General features: G+C 38.1%; 1 protein-coding gene across 1 annotated transcript in view; it reads right to left on the reverse strand.

The window, feature by feature from the left end:
- COL19A1 (collagen type XIX alpha 1 chain) overlaps window positions 1-18,095 on the reverse strand; it is a 329,235-nt gene that overhangs the window by 109,025 nt on the left and 202,115 nt on the right. Inside the window, exon 16 of the mRNA XM_027057488.2 lies at window positions 229-282. Coding sequence (XP_026913289.1) covers window positions 229-282 — 54 coding nt within the window. The remainder of the gene's footprint in view (window positions 1-228; window positions 283-18,095) is intronic.

Consider the following 18,095-nt stretch of genomic DNA (forward strand, 5'->3'; position numbering starts at 1 on the left):
TAGGGTGCTCATGCACGCAGTACAATTGTTCCTGTCCATGTAATAAAGAAGTAGGTGAGGTGTACAGTTACTAGCCTTCCTTACCTCATGCTTTGTGTGGTGGTGGGAGGTGTAAGGAGGATAACCATTTTAAACAGTAGAAAGATAGAAATTGGCTACAGGGGAGTAAAATAACCCGCAGATAAATAAGGGCTCTCCTAAGGAACAGTCATCCTACTGTTTACTCACGGGCGGTCCTGGGGGGCCTGGTTTTCCTGGAGGACCTGTTTTTCCTCGTCTTCCCTGGAAATCAAAGAGAAACAGTTAATAAATACCTGTGATTCCTTTGTATTTTAAGATAAGACAATATTAAATGGCAACTTTAAAGATAGTAAAAATCAACTGAAAGTTAAAAAATAATTTCAAGTCCACATCACCTTTAAACATCAACAAAATCTAAAAGCAACGGGCCAAATCTTAATGACCAAGATGAGAAAAGTAGTGCTTGGAATGAATAAGCCTTAACTTATTAGCAGTCCTTTAAAGGCTTGCCTACCTTATTATTACTCTTGTCAAGTAATATAAACTATCTGAAGGATGGTCTAAGATTGGCATTTTATCTGATGCTTCTATGGTTTCAGATGCAATAAAACCTGCATTTGTCATCTTAAATTGGTGTTCCTCAAAGAATGGTCTGAATTGTAATTAAAAAAATTTTTTTTAATGTTTATTTTTGAGATAGAGAGAGTGAGAGAGTGGGAGAGAGACAAAGAGAGAGGGAAAATCGGAATCGGAAGCATGCTCCAGACTCTGGGCTGTCAGTACAGAGCCTGACGCGGGGCTTGAACCCACGAACTGTGAGATCATGACCTGAGCCAAAGGCAGACTGAACCACCCAGGTGCCCCTCTGAATTGTAATTTTATAGCAGTGACCTGAGGGTGAGATCGGGTGTTACAGCTGCGCATTCTGGAGCTTAATTTACTGGCTTAGAATCTCTGGGGAAAGAAGCCATGAACTTGCATTTTAAAACCATTTCAGGTCATTCTTATGTTTGCTAAAGTATGAAAAGCACTACCCTAAGCCATACCATAATCCTATGTAGTGTATAAAGCACATTAAAATGCTCTTTTCCTACCTTTGGATGGTTAAGCTATTTTTTTAAGTAAACTAAAGACCCCTTGCTTACTAGTCATTATCATAATGGAATGTTAACTTTCCCAAGTTCACAACCAGCTAAATTCCAGTTTCAAGAGTTAGAAAAATAAGATTGGGCTAACATCTATAGGTAACTGTGTACCTAATATCACTTAAAGGGCAGTTAGTTACTTTTTATAAATTTAAAATTTATTCCCCTTTCTAATAGAAGGAAGTAAGCTTAGGTATTCAAGCATACATTTTGAACAAGAAGCATTTCTGAGCATGTTTGATAAATATGTCCACTCTATTTCATTTTTCCTGATTATTTTATTATCATATTGATAGCATATTAATAAACATTAAGACTTGTTGCTACTGAAAAAGTAAAAGTTTGGGGTTAGTCTTTCAATTTTGGAAGGGAGGGGAGAGAATTGTAAACATAAACACTAAAGGCCCATTTCATTCACTAATTTTCTTGCCTTGAAAGTGCCAGGCAAAGTAGCTTTCTCTCTCTGGTTTTCATTTAGGATTGGAGTGGGGTAGGAAGTCCAATGCCAGACCAGCAGAGTAAGTTGTGGGAGGTAAGCATAAACCACACTGTGCCTGGACAGGAAATGCTTGCACTGCTGTTGAAGGTGAGTTAAAGTCACAGCATCAGGAGTTCCTATAAAAATAGCTGTTTTTATAAACAATCCCAGCTAAAGTCTATGGAACATATTTTTAAAAATTGTATTAAAAACAGAAATATAATTAGTGGTGTTTTCATGTTTCTGTTTCACGTTTCTGTTTCAGAGATCTGAACCTGGGAGCTCCTTTAGGGACTTGTAACATTGGAATGAATATATAATTTAATTGTCTGTATACTTAATAAAAGTTTACACATGTACACCATTTTCTGGTCTTGTAGTTTACACATTCTGAAAATCAATATATTGGGTCTCTTAGTAAATGTAAGTCAATTAGACCCTGAGGACTAATCAATGATAAAAAGTTTACTTAGAAAGTGGAAGCACTGTAATTTATTTATTCACAGGGGCACAAAGAAACAAAATCAATGGCATCGAAGTGGGTGATTGGTTCTTTCTTTCAGGTTGAGGTAAGTTAAAACCATAGGATCAACTTCTGTGTGCATTCTCCTTTCGTTAAAGGAGACATGTATATTGATCGGGGCAGGAAGTAGGGAAAATGAGGCTGACTATTGATCAACTTTTATCACAGAGTTAATGGTTAAGGCAAACCAAATGTCAGATATTGTAAGATAACATTGGCATGTCTTAGGATGAGGAGTGAAAACCGTCATGATTCAGTATGGCACGGGCAAGCATCCAAATTCTTGCATATCACTGCGGGTTTATGTGATCATTCAAGTCAGCCTTGCAATCGTCAGAGTGCACTGATGTGCATGCTGGAAGAGTGCAGGGGAAGCCTGCTTTTGTTCTCGCATCCTTGCTAAGAGTGGATGTGCAGGTAAAATATTTTTCAGGGATGTTAAATTACTGGAACATATTGTGTGTAGGAGATAACTTCAGATGACAAGTATTTTCAGTTTAAATGTGATTTGTAGGCTTGAGTTTCTAGAACACCTTAATACAGATTTGAATACTTTTTAAAGATTTCTTTACAAAGCAGCATAGGCCCCATTTTCTTAGCCATAGACCTAAATGTGCCTTAAATATATTGGGACCTAGGACTTTAGCTTAAGTCTTAAGTTTCATTGACCTGTCAGGGGGATCTTACAGGACAGAGTGGGGGAAGGGGGGGGTGGTGAATAGATGAAAACCTGGTGGAAGCTCCAGAAGGTGAGGTCTCAGAGTGGTCTTGAACTATTGGACTGACAGACTGTGGTCCTACTTCCAGACATCATCTTTCTTCTTTCCAAGGAGCCCCACGAATTAACTCCTTTGTCTTCTTTACTCCCATTCAAGGCCTCCAGCTGCACCGAACAGTCTCACATTCTCCCATTCCTCCAAAACGTCTTTTGTTTTTTCACTTAAAAACATTAGGGAAGGGCAAAACCCTACCTAAGACATAACAGTAGATTTTTGGTAGGGTGCATTTTATTGTTTAAGCATGGATAACTCGGGGAATATTTTATTTGTAATATATGCCAAGACAGCAGGCATAAACCACAACTCTCATCCTAGAACTAAAATCAGATTCCTCCAGTTTTTCTGACGGGAGTGTAATCTATGAATCTCTGTTGTTTCCTTACAGGACTCCAGGGGATTGTGTGGGGATGCCTGGGGCCAGGGGTGAGGGCTGCTGCTGGTGTGATGGGAGGAATGGCGGGCTCATGTTTGTTCCCACTTCTGCCTCCTTCTATTTCAGTGCCTTCACTGCAAGGCTTACTCTAGACCCCACTGAAAAGTAAGACAAAAAGTGGGGACTTGGATGAGGGTGGGGATGCAAATCCTGGCAGATAACAGACAAATGCTGACCTGGGGTAACCTTCCTGGTTAGGATGTGTGCTCCCAGGTGGCCATTTGTTCAGAAGCAATTCTGATAAATTGGAGGCTGGCTGAATCTCCAACTGGATGGGGACCTACTGTTCCAGCATAATCACAATTGGGCTAATCCAACACTTTTCTGAAAAGTGGAGCATAAAGCACAAAACACAGATTCATTGTATCAGGTTGCCCTGGAAACCTCAAAGTGCTCAACATGTAAGTTTCCTGTTTGTAAAAGTGGAAAGGTTATTAGACAGCAGTTTAGATATTTGTCTAATGATTTAAGCCCAGCGGTGCTCCAACCCAATTGTGCATCAGTATCATCAGGAGGGCTAGTTACAACAGATCAATATGTGAGGAAAAGGGAACTCTCGTGCACTGTTAGTGGACGTGTATAATGGTACAGCCACTATGGAAAACAGTATGGAGTCCCTCAAAAAAGTAAAAATAGAAATACCACACTGATGCCACTACTGGGTATTTATTTAAGGAAAAAACACTAATCTGAAGAGATACAGCACCAGTATATTTATTGCAGCATTATTTACAATAGCCAAGCTATGGAAGAAACCTAAGTGTCCATCATTAGATGAAGGACAAAGAAGATAATACACACACACACACACACACACACACACACACACACTGAAATATTACTCAGCCATACAAAAGAATGAAATCTTGCCATTTGCAACAACATGGATGGACCTAGAGGGTATTATGCTAAGTGAAATAAGTCAGACAGAGAAAGACAAATACTGTATGATTTCCCTGATATGTGGAATCTAGAAAACAAAACAAATGAAAAAACAGAAAACATACTCCAAAGTACAGAAAATAAACTGGTGGTTGCCAGACAGGTGGGTGGTGGGAGAATGGATGAAATAGATGAAGGAGATTAAGAGGTACAAACTTCCAGGTATAAAGTAAAGAAGTCATGGGGATGTAAAAGTACATCAAAGAGAAGAAAGTTGATAGAATTATAGTAATTTTGTATGGTAACAGATGGTGGCTAGACTTATTGTGGTGAATATTTGGAATGTGTATAAATATTGAATCACTATGTTGCATACCTGAAACTACTGTAAGATTGTATGTGAATTATACTTTTAAAAAAACCCAAAAGATTTCTGTCCCCACTTCCAGAGTTTCTGATTGACTAGGTCTGGGGCAGGGCCTGAGAATTCACATTTATTTTTAATAAGTTCCCAGTAATGTTGATGTTGCTGGCTTAAAGACCATACTTTGAGAACCCCTACTCTAAGCCTCGAGCTCTTACTCATACTTATTTATTTATTTATTTTTAATATGAAATTTACTGTCAAATTGGTTTCCATACAACACCCAGTGCTCATCCCAACAGGTGCCCTCCTCAATGCCCACCACCCACCCTCCTCTCCCTCCCAACCCCCATCAACCCTCAGTTTATTCTCAGTTTTTAAGAGTCTCTTATGGTTTGGCTCCCTCCCTCTCTAACTTTTTTTTCCTTACCCTCCCCCATGGTCTTCTGTTAAGTTTCTCAGGAGCCACATAAGAGTGAAAGCATATGGTATTTGTCTTTCTCTGTATGACTTATTTCACTTAGCATAACACTTTCCAGTTCCATTCACGTTGCTACAAAAGGCCATATTTCATTCTTTCTCATTGCCAAGTAGTATTCCATTGTGTATATAAACCACAATTTCTTTATCCATTCATCAGTTGATGGACATTTAGGCTTTTTCCATAATTTGGCTATTGTTGCGAGTGCTGCTATAAACATTGGGGTACAAGTGCCCCTGTGCATCAGCACTCCTGTATCTCTTGGGTAAATGGTGCTGGGAGACTGGACAGCAACATGCAGAAGAATGAAACTAGACCACTTTCTTACACCATTCACGAAAATAAACTCAAAATGGATAAGGACCTGAATGTGACACAGTAAACCATCAAAACCCTAGAGGAGAAAGCAGGAGAAAACCTCTCTGACCTCAGCCGCAGCAATTTCTTACTTGACCCATCTCCAAAGGCAAGGGAATTAAAAGCAAAAATGAACTATTGGGACCTCATCAAGATAAAAAGCTTCTGCACTGCAAAGGAAACAATCAACAAAACTAAAAGGCAACCGACAGAATGGAAAAAAAGATTTGCAAATGACATATTGGACAAAGGGCTAATATCCAGAATCTATAAAGAACTCACCAAACTCCACACATGAAAAACAAATAACCCAGTGAATAAATGGGAAGAAAACATGAATAGACACTTCTCTAAAGAAGACATCCAGATGGCCAACAGGCACATGAAAAGATGCTCAACGTCGCTCCTCAACAGGGAAATACAAATTAAAACCACACTCAGATATCACCTCACGCCAGTCAGAGTGGCTAAAATGAACAAGTCTTATTCATATTTAAAGATAGCCAGTCATTGGGGTGCCTGGGCCACTCAGTCAGTTAAGCGTCTGACTTTGGCTCAGGTCATGATCACTCAGTTTGTGCGTTCAAGTCCCACATCAGGCTCTGTACTGACAGCTCAGAGCCTGGAAAATGCTTCCAATTCTGTGTCTCCCTCTCTCTCTGCCCTTCCCTCACTCACGCTCTGTATCTCTCTCTCAAAAATAAATAAACATTAAAAAATAAAATAAAATAGGGGTGGCTGGGTGGCTCAGTTGGTTTAAGAGTCTGACTTCGGCTCAGGTCATGATCTTACAGTTCATGGGTTGGAGCCTCGCCGCGTCAGGCTCTGTGCTGACAGCTCAGAGCCAGGAGCCTGCTTCAGATCCTGTGTCTCCCTCTCTTTCTGCCCCTCCCCTGCTCACACTCTGTCTCTCTCTCAAAGATAAATAAACATAAAAAAAAACAACTAAAAAACAAAATAAAATAAAGTTAGGCAATCATGTAGAGCCCCTAATGTCTTGTAAATCTTGTAGCTTAGACCAAAAACCTTAATTGGTTTTGTGATTATGTGAAACTTTGAGGATAAAAAGTCCATTGTCAAATTCAAGAGCACCTGGACTAGAATCCTGGCTTTGTCTCTTAAGGAATTTGTGTGTGTGTGTGTGTGTGTGTGCGCGCGCGCGCGTGTGTGTGTGTGTCAAGATTTCATTGCTGTAAAATTGACACTTATATTTTGCAACAGGTTTGCTAAGCATTAAAAAAAAGATCACATGTAAATTCTTACCATATATACACCCATTAGGATGGCTTTCTTTCAAAACGTGTTGGCAGGAATGTGGAAAAATTGGAACACTTATTCACTCTTGGTAAAATATTGCAACTGCTATGGAAAACACTATGCAGATTCTTAAAAAAATTATTAGTAGAACTAACATATGATATAGAAATCCCACTTCTAGGCATATATCCAAGAGAACTGAAAACAGGGTGTTGAAGAGATATTTGCACACCCATGTTCATAGCAGCATAGCCATGAGGTGGAACCAGTTCAAATGTCCACTAACAGATAAATGGATAAACAAAATGTGGTTATAAACATACAATGGAATATTATTTACCTTTAAAATGGAAGGAAATTCTGACACAGGCTACAACATGAATGAACCTTGATGACATTATGCTAGTTGAAACAAGCATAGTCAAATAAGTCACTAAATGAAAATACTGTATGATTACTGTGTGCACCACTTACATGAGGTACCTAGTGTAGTCAAATTTATAGAACCAGACAGTGGTGGTTACCAGGGGCTGGGGGAAGAGAAAAGAGGGGAGTTGTTGTTTAATGATTTTACAGTTTTACTTTTGCAAGATGAAAAAGTTCTGGAGATCTGTTTCCCAACAATGTGAATACGTTTAACATTACAGAACTATACACTTGAAAATGGTTAAGCGGAGAATTTTATGTGATATGTATTGTCCACAGTTAAAAACAAGAATACTCTTGACATGACATCCAAAACATGGTGGTAATAAGAACATTAGTTCCTTTTCTTCCTGCCCTTCTACCATCCTCTGCCAAATTCTCTACTTTTTTCATTTAAAAATGTTTGATAATATACAGTATCAAGCAAACCTTCTAAAATATGTATTGTGCATTAATTGAAAAGTATAACCAATGGAGAAACGGGAACCCTCTTGCACTGTTGGTGGGAATGCAAACTGGTGCAGCCACTCTGGAAAACAGTGTGGAGGTTCCTCAAAAAATTAAAAATACATCTACCCTATGACCCAGCAGTAGCACTGCTAGGAATTTACCCAAGGGATGCAGGAGTACTGATGCATAGGGGCACTTGTACCCCAATGTTTATAGCAGCACTCGCAACAATAGCCAAATTATGGAAAGAGCCTAAATGTCCATCAACTGATGAATGGATAAAGAAATTGTGGTTTATATACACAATGGAGTACTACGTGGCAATGAGAAAGAATGAAATATGGCCCTTTGTAGAAACATGGATGGAACTGGAAAGTGTTATGCTAAGTGAAATAAGCCATACAGAGAAAGACAGATACCATATGTTTTCACTCTTATGTGGATCCTGAGAAACTTAACAGAAACCCATGGGGGAGGGGAAGGAAAAAAAAAACGAGGTTAGAGTGGGAGAGAGCCAAAGCATGAAAGACTCTTAAAAACTGAGAACAAACTGAGGGTTGATGGGGGGTGGGAGGGAGGGGAGGGTGGGTGATGGGTATTGAAGACTGCATTTTTTGGGATGAGCACTGGGTGTTGTATGGAAACCAATTTGACAGTAAATTTCATAAAAAAGTATAACCAAATCTTAACTATGCATGTGGTATTTTTTTCATCCAAGATAACAATCAAGTTGCACCCATTAAGCATAGACATATAAAAACTAAATTGTGAGGTATTCATAGAATGGAATACTATATAGCAACAAAAATGAATGGAATACAACTACATGCAACAATACAAGTGACTCTTGCAAACATAAAAGGAATAAATGGAGTCAAAATGAAACCATGCTGTTAGAAGTTATTATGGGTTACTGCTGTGGGAGCTGGAAGTGACGAAAAGAGAGCATTAGAGGGATTTTAAGGTGCTGGTGATACTCATGTTCTATTTCCTGAACCTGTGTGCTGGTTACATGGGTGTGCTCAATTTTTTTTACAATTTTTTTTTAACGTTTTTATTTATTTTTGAGACAGAGAGAAAGTACCAGGTGGGGAGGGACAGACAGAGAGGGAGACAGGAACCAAAGAGAGCTCTGCGCTGACAGGAGAGAGCCCGACGTGGGGCTTGAACCCACCAGCTGTGAGATCATGACCTGAGCCAAAGTTGGATGGTTAGTCAAACAAGCCACCCAGGAGCCCTGGATGTGCTCAATTTTTGAAAAATCACCAAGCTGTATATCCGTGTGATACATATATTTTTCTGAATGTATGTTACAATAAACTTTTTTAAAAAATGAAACCAGGATATTTCAACAATAGAATGATTTTATTTGAATTATCTAATGACTTCAGCCATCTGCATTTGCTGTGTGCAAAGCCACAGAGGGTCACTATCATCAGGAAGAAAAAAGCAAACAAAACAAGGCTACTTAAATAAATGACATCTACGAGTCTCAACGGTTCAAAATAGCCTGGTGCTCCCAGGGTGACTTACAGTATGAGCGCATCTTAAATTAGTCACTTGATTTATAAACACTCGGCCCTGCAGGAGCACCACGAGGAGAAAGAATGCATATAATGGGCTACTGGTACTTATCCGACAGATGGTTTTTGCTGTTGATGAGGATGAGGATGATGAAGACAAGTTTGCAGCAGTATTTGGACTTAAATAAAGGATGGTATGCAGACCTCAAGCCCACAGAGGAGACATATGTGAAAGCAGTCTCTCTAAATTGCCAGATCTTGCTAATACAGCTGGCTCTGCTCAAATATTTCCCTGTCCCGTGTGTGTATTTAGCACACTCTTAGGCATCAGCTCAGCCTGAACAAGGTATCAAGGAAATGTCAAGGAAGAAGACACAGGGCCTTGACTGGCACTCCCAACTGTGAATGAGGTGTTAATTACACAGGAAAACATTACAGACTATTTGGGAAGTTCAGTTTTCTTTTTTTACATTGTGAGCGGAAATAAGACTTATGACTGATGTAAAAACTTACCACATTTTGGAATCAATGATATGTGAAAAAAGGGGGATTGGAATACTTATGTGGGAATGCATAATATCCTAAATGCATTTTATTTCTTAACAGATATTTAAAAATACATCTATGACAGCAACAACCCTACTCATAAAGGTCTGATTATTTCAGGGATCAGACAAGTGGCTCTTTGAAGGACATGGGAAGAGGATATAATTCAGCATGGACAAATGATTTGAAATAGGTTTAGAGCCCAGGAAAGATGAGTCCACACTATGTTGCCATTCCCAATATTGCCTTTCTTCTTTAGGGTGGGATCTCAAAATTTCTAAATCATTCCACAATTTCCCCATCTTTCTGTCCCCTGTACATGTTCTGAGTAACTCCAGTGGCTTTTCAAAACAAGTTAGAAATATGACAATATTATGTAATCCCCCTCAGCTACAATTGAATAAGTGATAATCTAAATGCATTGGGCTGAGCCAAAGGGTCTGGTCTGTCAGTAATGTCTATAGTCACTGTTTAGTATTCTTATTAAGTTATTAGTAACAACATATGCTACTAATTTGGTCATAAAGATTAAGTATAGTCGAGGTCTGACCTCTTAACCCCCTTCTGTTTGAATATACTAACAATCAACTTTCCCTCCTGTGCCCTGAGCTATCCATGTTGTACAAAAAAAACTTAAGAAAAGTCTATGACTAACAATTATAAAAATGGTTGCCATTTATCAAGTACTTACCATGGTTCAGGCAGAGACTGCTGAGCAATGACTTAACATTAGTTTGCTTAACCTTTTCAAAACTACCTTAGGAGGGTGGTACCGTTCCGTTCCAATTTTACAGAGAGAGAAAGGTTAAACATCTCACTCCAAATCACTCTTCTCTTAATTGGTGGGGCAAAAATTTAAAGCCGAGTGTATCTGATCTTAAAATCCATAATCCTCAGAATTGAGGTTTCCTTGGTCGGTATCCTGATCATTTTTTTAATGTTTATTTTTGAGAGGGAGAGAGAGGGAGAGAGGAGGAGGATGCGCAGAGAGAGAGAGAGAGGGAGACACAGAATCTGAGGCAGGCTCCAGGTTCTGAGCTGTCAGCACAGAGCCCAATGTGGGTCTCGAACTCATGAACTGTGAGATCATGATCTGAGCTGAAGTTAGAGGCTTAACCAACTGAGCCACCCAGATGCCCTCCCTGCCCCAATCATTGACAATTTAGGTTACTTTGCTGCTGTAATTGTTGAGTTTCTCTTATAGTCTCACAACCAAGGCAGATTTTTTTAACGTCCCAGTTGCTTATCACTTTGTCCTTTGGAATTTGGGTCTCCTGGGCTCTCACCTGCTCCCCTGACTTCTGCTTGCTCCTGACTCAGAATCTACCCTGACTTCTGCAGACCCTCCATCCTGCCATTGGGATTTGTCTGGACTTCTGATTGCCTTGCCAACCATCAACTCTCTCAGTCCCAATTTCTGGCTCTGTTTTCTATGACTGCCATTGTCATTCTCTGCCAAGGCACTTGATTCATCTTGGTATCATGTGTGGGGCAACAGTAGAGTGTGGCTAAACAACTTCCGGAACATGCTGGGAATATATTTTAACATCTCTGTGCCACATTAAGACGGTGGATGCTGGAAGCACACTGTAAAATGTTCTTTTCCTCCATAACTGGAAATTCACAGCAGGCATGCTCACAGAAGGGAAATGGGGAATCAGGCCTTGTACACAGTCTTCTTGGTCTGAGGATGATGCCTCTGGTCTTCCACATCTCTAAGCACTTTTGTAATGCCTCATGAAGGCAGAATTTTCTATTTCACTTTTGTTAAGGGAACCTGTTATATTTTTAATTTAGAGCAGATAGAATCAACATGTAGAGGAAAAAATAATGCACATAAACTGTCATGTCTACTTTCATAGAAACATTAAAATAAAAACAATGTGCTGAGGTTCCCCAAGAAGCTTCAGAGAGGTCAGAGTCTGAGCCAGTAAAACAAGAACACACTTGGCCTCAACAGCTGGCTCTGGGACAAAGAAATCATCAATGATATTTTATATCTTGATTTCAATTAACATAAAGTTATAGTGGGTAAAATTTCAGCATTTTTGAGTTGCCTACTTTAGAAGATGAAATGTATCCTCAAGGGTAGAATTTTAAAACTGCATTTTGAATGTGAAGGATTGATTAACCAGCACCAAATAAATTCACAGGAATACATTTTGCAGCTATCCAATAACTGCCTGGTAAATGAAGAGAATTCCAGAGGATCCATAAAATGATCTATAAAGGTCACCTGATTTGAAAGAGAACTTTTAGTGCATAATTCTCAATTCATCAATTTGAATTTAATAGGTCAAATTGCATTTTGGATATTTAAATGCTGAGTTCAGAACCAAACCCTAACCAAAAGATGGGTAAATTTATTTAAGAAAAATGTACTGTCTGTGTTTTATATATGGTGCAGGGAGGAAACACATTAATATGACTAAGACCTGGGTCTTGCCTTCAAAGTAGAAGACAAAGGACAGTTATTCATAACAACTATTTGGATTGACTTGTTCATTTGGTTATGGGTAAGCTTAGGAGTTCTGGGGAGGGAAAGGAAGAATAAGTTCTTGCCCATAGTGATTATGTGCTAGTCTTCAATAACTCTCTTCAGCCTTCTTTTTGAGAGGGAAGAGAAGGAGGTAGGGTCATCAGCATGGGAGTGAAATGTAGGGAGAAAGTTATCTGTACACCCTCAGCAACAAGATGGGGCACCAAACCATAAAATGTCTTTTTAAACAGGGACAGCATTTCCTGGATGCTTCTGCACTGACATAGATGTGTGTATCCTCTTTGGTCCTTTTCTGCTCTGATACTTAACACCAACTTTTTGATCAAGTGTGTTCAGAAGGCATTTCCCAGCCCATCACTCTTTTTTTTTTTTTTTTTTTTTTTTTGGTTTGATCCTTGATTGATCCAAGTATTGGGAAATGTACTGACGACCTTCAAATACTGAACACTTGAGGACATGCCATTTTGTACAAATACTGGGTAATTTTTTTTCTTGACTTGAATACTACTTAACATTTCTTCAAACTTCACATCCAGGATCACTTGAAACTATGGGTAAAATTAATTTGGAGTCTAGCTTCATCAATATGTCTCTCCAGAGAGTCTCTTTTTCTCTCAGCTCCAACCTTTTCAAAACATAAGATTAGGATTTCCTGGGAAAGCCAGTGTCCCACTTGGTCCTTGCAGTTTTCATGGTGGGTCATTTGCTGGATTCTTTTCATGTTCTCCTTTGATTTTTTCCACTCCCTCTAGGGAACTACCATACAGGCAGAAGTCCTAGCTACATCTTGTTCCCAGCATCCTGCCTACATGTAGTACATACATATATACATGCCTACATACATATGGATTCATTCATAAAACCTACCTAATTCAGCTTCTCAACTACATAAAACTTCCATTACAACTTTTAAACTTTTTTTGTTCATCTGCCACCTCTTCACTTTGTCTTTGTAGGACATTTTTCCCACTTTCGGCCAGCACATGTCTAGATTCATTCATTCATTCATTCATTCATCCATTCATTCACTTAAAAAACATTTACTGAGCCCTAATATAGCCAGATCCCTTTCTATGCTTTGGAAATATCTTCAATCTTGCCCTTTCATTGGGAACAATGATCATAATGGATATCATATGGTCCTTATTCTCTGCCACACACCATCCTAAGCAATTTACAACTATTTATTCATTACATCTTCAAAATATCTTTGTGGTATCTCTGCTTTACAGATGAGGCGACTGAGTGACAAGCAACTTGCCTATGATCACATGGCTACTAAGTAGCAAAGTTGGGAACCCAGGCAAATTGCCTGTCGCATCTCTGATCATTACCACGTTATACTTATTGCATATTTGGTAACTAAACAAATAAAGACATGAATTTTGGATAGCAATAAGCATTATGAAAAAATAAAGCAGGGTAAACTGTATAAAGTTATACAGGAAGGTGTGCAGTGTCAGATAGAAAAATCAGACAGCTGAGCCAGTGAATCCCTGGGCCATGCAAGGTCTGAGAAAGAAAATCCAGCAGCGAGAGCTGCAAGAAGTGAGCCCAGAGTATGGCTTGTTCAAGGAACGGCAAGAAACACAGGTGGCTAGAGAGGAGCAAGTCAGTGGGAAGGTGGTAGGCAGGCCAGATTACGATGGAACTCATAGATTATGATGAGGGGCTCCAAGTTTTATTGTTTTGATTATAATGGGAAGCTACTGGAAGTTTTGTTTTAAAAAAGTCACATAATAGAGGTTGGTCTAAGTACCTGCCTATCTATATAATAGGCAGGAAGGTAATACTACTATAAAGTCATCATTTAATACAGGGGCTGAACAGAGCTGATTTTAGGTTATCTGACTTAGATTGCTTATGGAAATATCTCCTTCCATTTGTGCAGATAACCTGGAGTTGATTATCTATATAGCATCTTGCGATGGTTAATTTTATGTGTCAAATTGACTGGACCATGGTGTCCATGTATTTGGTCAAACGTTATTCTGTTTTTGTAAAGGTGGTTTTTTTTTTTTTTTTTTTTTTTTTGGTGAGATTAACATTTGAATCAGTGGACTTTGAATAAAGTAGAATGTCTTCCATAATTTGAGTGAGACTTATCCAATCAGTTGAAGGTCTGGATAGAACAAAGACTGATCTCTTCCAAGCCAGAAAGAGTTCCACCAGCAGACTGCCTTTGGATTTGCAAAGATTTGGGTGTCCAGTCCACCTGCCTACTCCACAGACTTTGGATTTAGTAAGCCTCCATAACTGTCTGAGCCAATTACTTAAAATAATTCTATGTATACACATCCTGTTGATTTTGTTTCTCTGGAGAACCTGACTAATACACATTTCCATTTACATGTACAAACTATTTATTACCTTCCATTAACATTTTATGTTACTGGATATAATACCTATTACTCTCTGATATTTACCCAATCCATTGTTTTTGACTAGAAAAGAAGATATATGAGGAAGTGAGACCTATTTTATCTTTCACTGTGAACTATGGCTTTAAAATAGAGAAAGATGCATTGTGTAAGTAATCCTGGAAGACTTATACAAGGATATTAATAATTTAATGAACTCATACTCAAGGGGAAAAATGTTCTCGAAACATGTCAGGATGAATTTTCAAGGGAAAGACCTAATTAGCAGTGTCTGAAGCATATGTCATCACATTTAGAAAACAAGAACTAGTCCCTGTGGACAGAATGGTACGTTGGATTTTAAAGCTTTAACTACTCCAGTTAATATGTATGATTAATGAGCAATATGTCAGTTAGCTGGCCTAACTCAAGTGAAAGACCTTACAGGAAAAAAATAAAAGAGGATATTTAAACTAATACCTAGAAATATGCAAATGTAGTTCATAATCTCTTTTATATTACGATCAACCAATAACTTAGAGTCTTTACTGGGAAATAATATCATAGGTTGCACAACTTTTAAAATATAGAATCAAAGCTACAAAGATGCCCTATAGTAACAGATGACCAGAGGTTCCAACGACTTTACAAATGAATTCTGAGAGGCTAACAAAAGATAAAAATCCCTTAATGTGGGATTACAGTTGAGAAATCAACAGTTGGGGAAACAAAGTAGAAATTTAAGTAGTTATGTCATTATCTTTTACTTATATATAATAAAGTATTTTTATCTGATTATTTAGATAAAATCATCAAGAAGAAATAGGAGTTAAGTCCATTCAAAGGACAGAACACATGTAGATGGTGACTATTTGATATCAAGATCTCCAGAGGCAAAGAGAAAAATCCGATCACTTTGTATTTGTGATTCTAAACATAAAATTACGTGGTAATGTTCACAGGTCCAGTTGGATGTTTGGGCTCCTGAAGATAGAACCTTACTTTAAATCCTTCAGAAACATCAATAACTAAAACTGCAAAAGAATTAATGTTGTAAATGATGAAAACTACTGATTTATTTACTACCTTAATGAGAAATGAACTGCTAATGAAAAACACAAAGGAGTGAGAGAATAAACAGATAATCTTATATCAATAGTAAGCATTTATATATTCATTACTTATTACTTACAGTGCTTCCTATATTACAGACAGGGAGGGAGGCAAACCACAAGAGACTCTTAAATACAGAGAACAAACTAAGGGTGGATGGGGGAGAGGGAAAATGGGTCATGGGCATTGAGGAGGGCACTTGTTGGGATGAGCACTGGGTGTTGTATGTAAGCCAATTTGACAATAAATTACATTCATAAAAAAATAAAATGTAGAACACAAAAAAAATAAAGAGAAAATTAGACACAGATTCTGCCCTTGAGGGGCTTATAATCTAGTATTAGAACATTTCTCTTCTTCCTACTGTATAAGTTTTTTTTCACACAAAAAATTAAGGTTGCTTAAAGAGATCCAAGAAAAAAGAATAATTAACCATTATTTTCAAGATTTGGAAGTTGCATAAAATTTGGACATAAATGGTTTCGGATTATAAGAGTAGTAGTATTTCTATTTTGGCATACTTTAAATATGTAGTGTACTTTTTGTCCATGGTCATATTTTATATTATATAGAAAGGCATATATCAAGGTAAATATAGATTCTAAATCTTATATATTTATGACAAGAATAATTGATCATTGCCTTAACAACAATAATAGGATGGAAAACAGTAGGCATTGTTTGAGAAGCCAGGGACCTGGTCGCTAGTACCTTACCTTTTATTTATGAGCTAATCTCTCAGCCTTAGCTGCACCCACCCTAAAAAAAAAAAAAAGAGTAAAGAGATACCTACCTAAAAACAGTGGACTGGAAAATATGAACACCTGAGAAGTAGTTACTTCAAGAGAAATATCTAAGTTGGAAAAAAACTGTCTATAATTTTTCATCATTATCAGACTGTAATTCCCTGAAGGCTGTGACAGTAGCTGGCATGGAGTAAGTTCTCCATAAATGCCTACCTATTCTTCTGTACAGAAAGTTCCAAGCTTTCCCCGAGAGGTTAAACCCCATGGGGGCATGGAGAAGGTAGTCTAACATATTCAGATGGAGAGGCTGTAAATCAATCACATTCTTAGAAAATATGAAGGAAAAATATATCCCAAAGACTCCTTTTAAAAATCAGTATTGGGGTCAACCTACTGGTCTAAAATAAAACCTCATACAGAATGTATTAACACTAGCATGTGAACGTGGTTGACTTATGGGTAAGATATGTCCACAGAAATAGTGGTAATAAGCAGTCATCAGATACCTAGTTCTCTTCTCCCCTGAGCATTGGTGAGGATTGGTAGGATTCCTGGCAAGGTTGGAACTGAAGTTTTCAAATGTAAACAACATTTTGCCTAAGGATTTCCAGTTTTGGCCTTAACCTCTAAATGAAATGAACAGTGTATCTTGACTTTTTTTATTTGAATAGAGTTGACACATGTTACATTGGTTTCAGGTGTAGAGTATCCTGATGCAACATCTCCATACATTAGGCTATGCTCACTACAATTGTAGCTACCATCAGTCACCATGCAACACTATTACAACCACCGACTATATTCCTGTGCTGTACCTTTTATTCCTATGGCTTATTCATTCCATGAATACTCAGATTTCACAAAGGACAAACTAGGGCCCCTACTCAAATTTAAACTTCACAAAGACCAAACTACGGTCTGCAGGGTTCTGCTCAACAAGGCCCAATAGATTCTACCTCCTCTCCCCTCTCATACCATTCTAGCCTCACCGGTTTCCTGTAGTTCCTTGAAATTTCCACCTCAGGCTCTTGTACTTGCTGCTTCATCCAGATTTCCACAGAGCCTGCTCCTTCACCTCTTTTAGATCTCTGTTCACAGGTCATCTTTGCAACACAGCTTTCTCTGACTTCCTAACAATATTCCCTATCCCTTCTCCTGTTTTCTTACTTTTGGTTGCATCTATCACCGTTGACCAAAACTTACTTATTTTGTTGCTGTCTATCTCTGTAATAGACTTTAAGCTCCATGAGGGAAGAACTTTTTTTTCTATTGCAGCAGTTGGCAATTTTTCCTGTAAAGGGTAAGACAGTAAATATTTTAGTCTGTCACAATACTCAACTCTGTTGTTGTAGAGCAGCCATAGAAAGTATGTAAGGAAATGAGTATATGTTTACAAAAACATTTGGTGGGTCAGATTTGGACCAAGGGCCATGGTTTGCTGACTCCCAGTTTATAGTTTTCATTGTTCTATTTTCAACGTCTACAATTGAACACTAAGTGCTTAATAAATATTTGTTCTTATTTTTGGACTGAGCTAACAAAATGGAATTAACTTTTTGAAAAGATACTAGACAAATAAGGAGCTTGCACTAATGAGAAAAAGAGTGTGATTTCATTCATTACTATACTTTTAGAGATCAAGACCTAAACTGTGGGATTGACTATATCTTGAAAGTTCTTTAGGATCTGGTGATGTTTTAATTGTTATTTC

Source organism: Acinonyx jubatus, chromosome B2 (genome assembly GCF_027475565.1).
Source record: "Acinonyx jubatus isolate Ajub_Pintada_27869175 chromosome B2, VMU_Ajub_asm_v1.0, whole genome shotgun sequence".
Lineage (NCBI taxonomy): Eukaryota > Metazoa > Chordata > Mammalia > Carnivora > Felidae > Acinonyx > Acinonyx jubatus.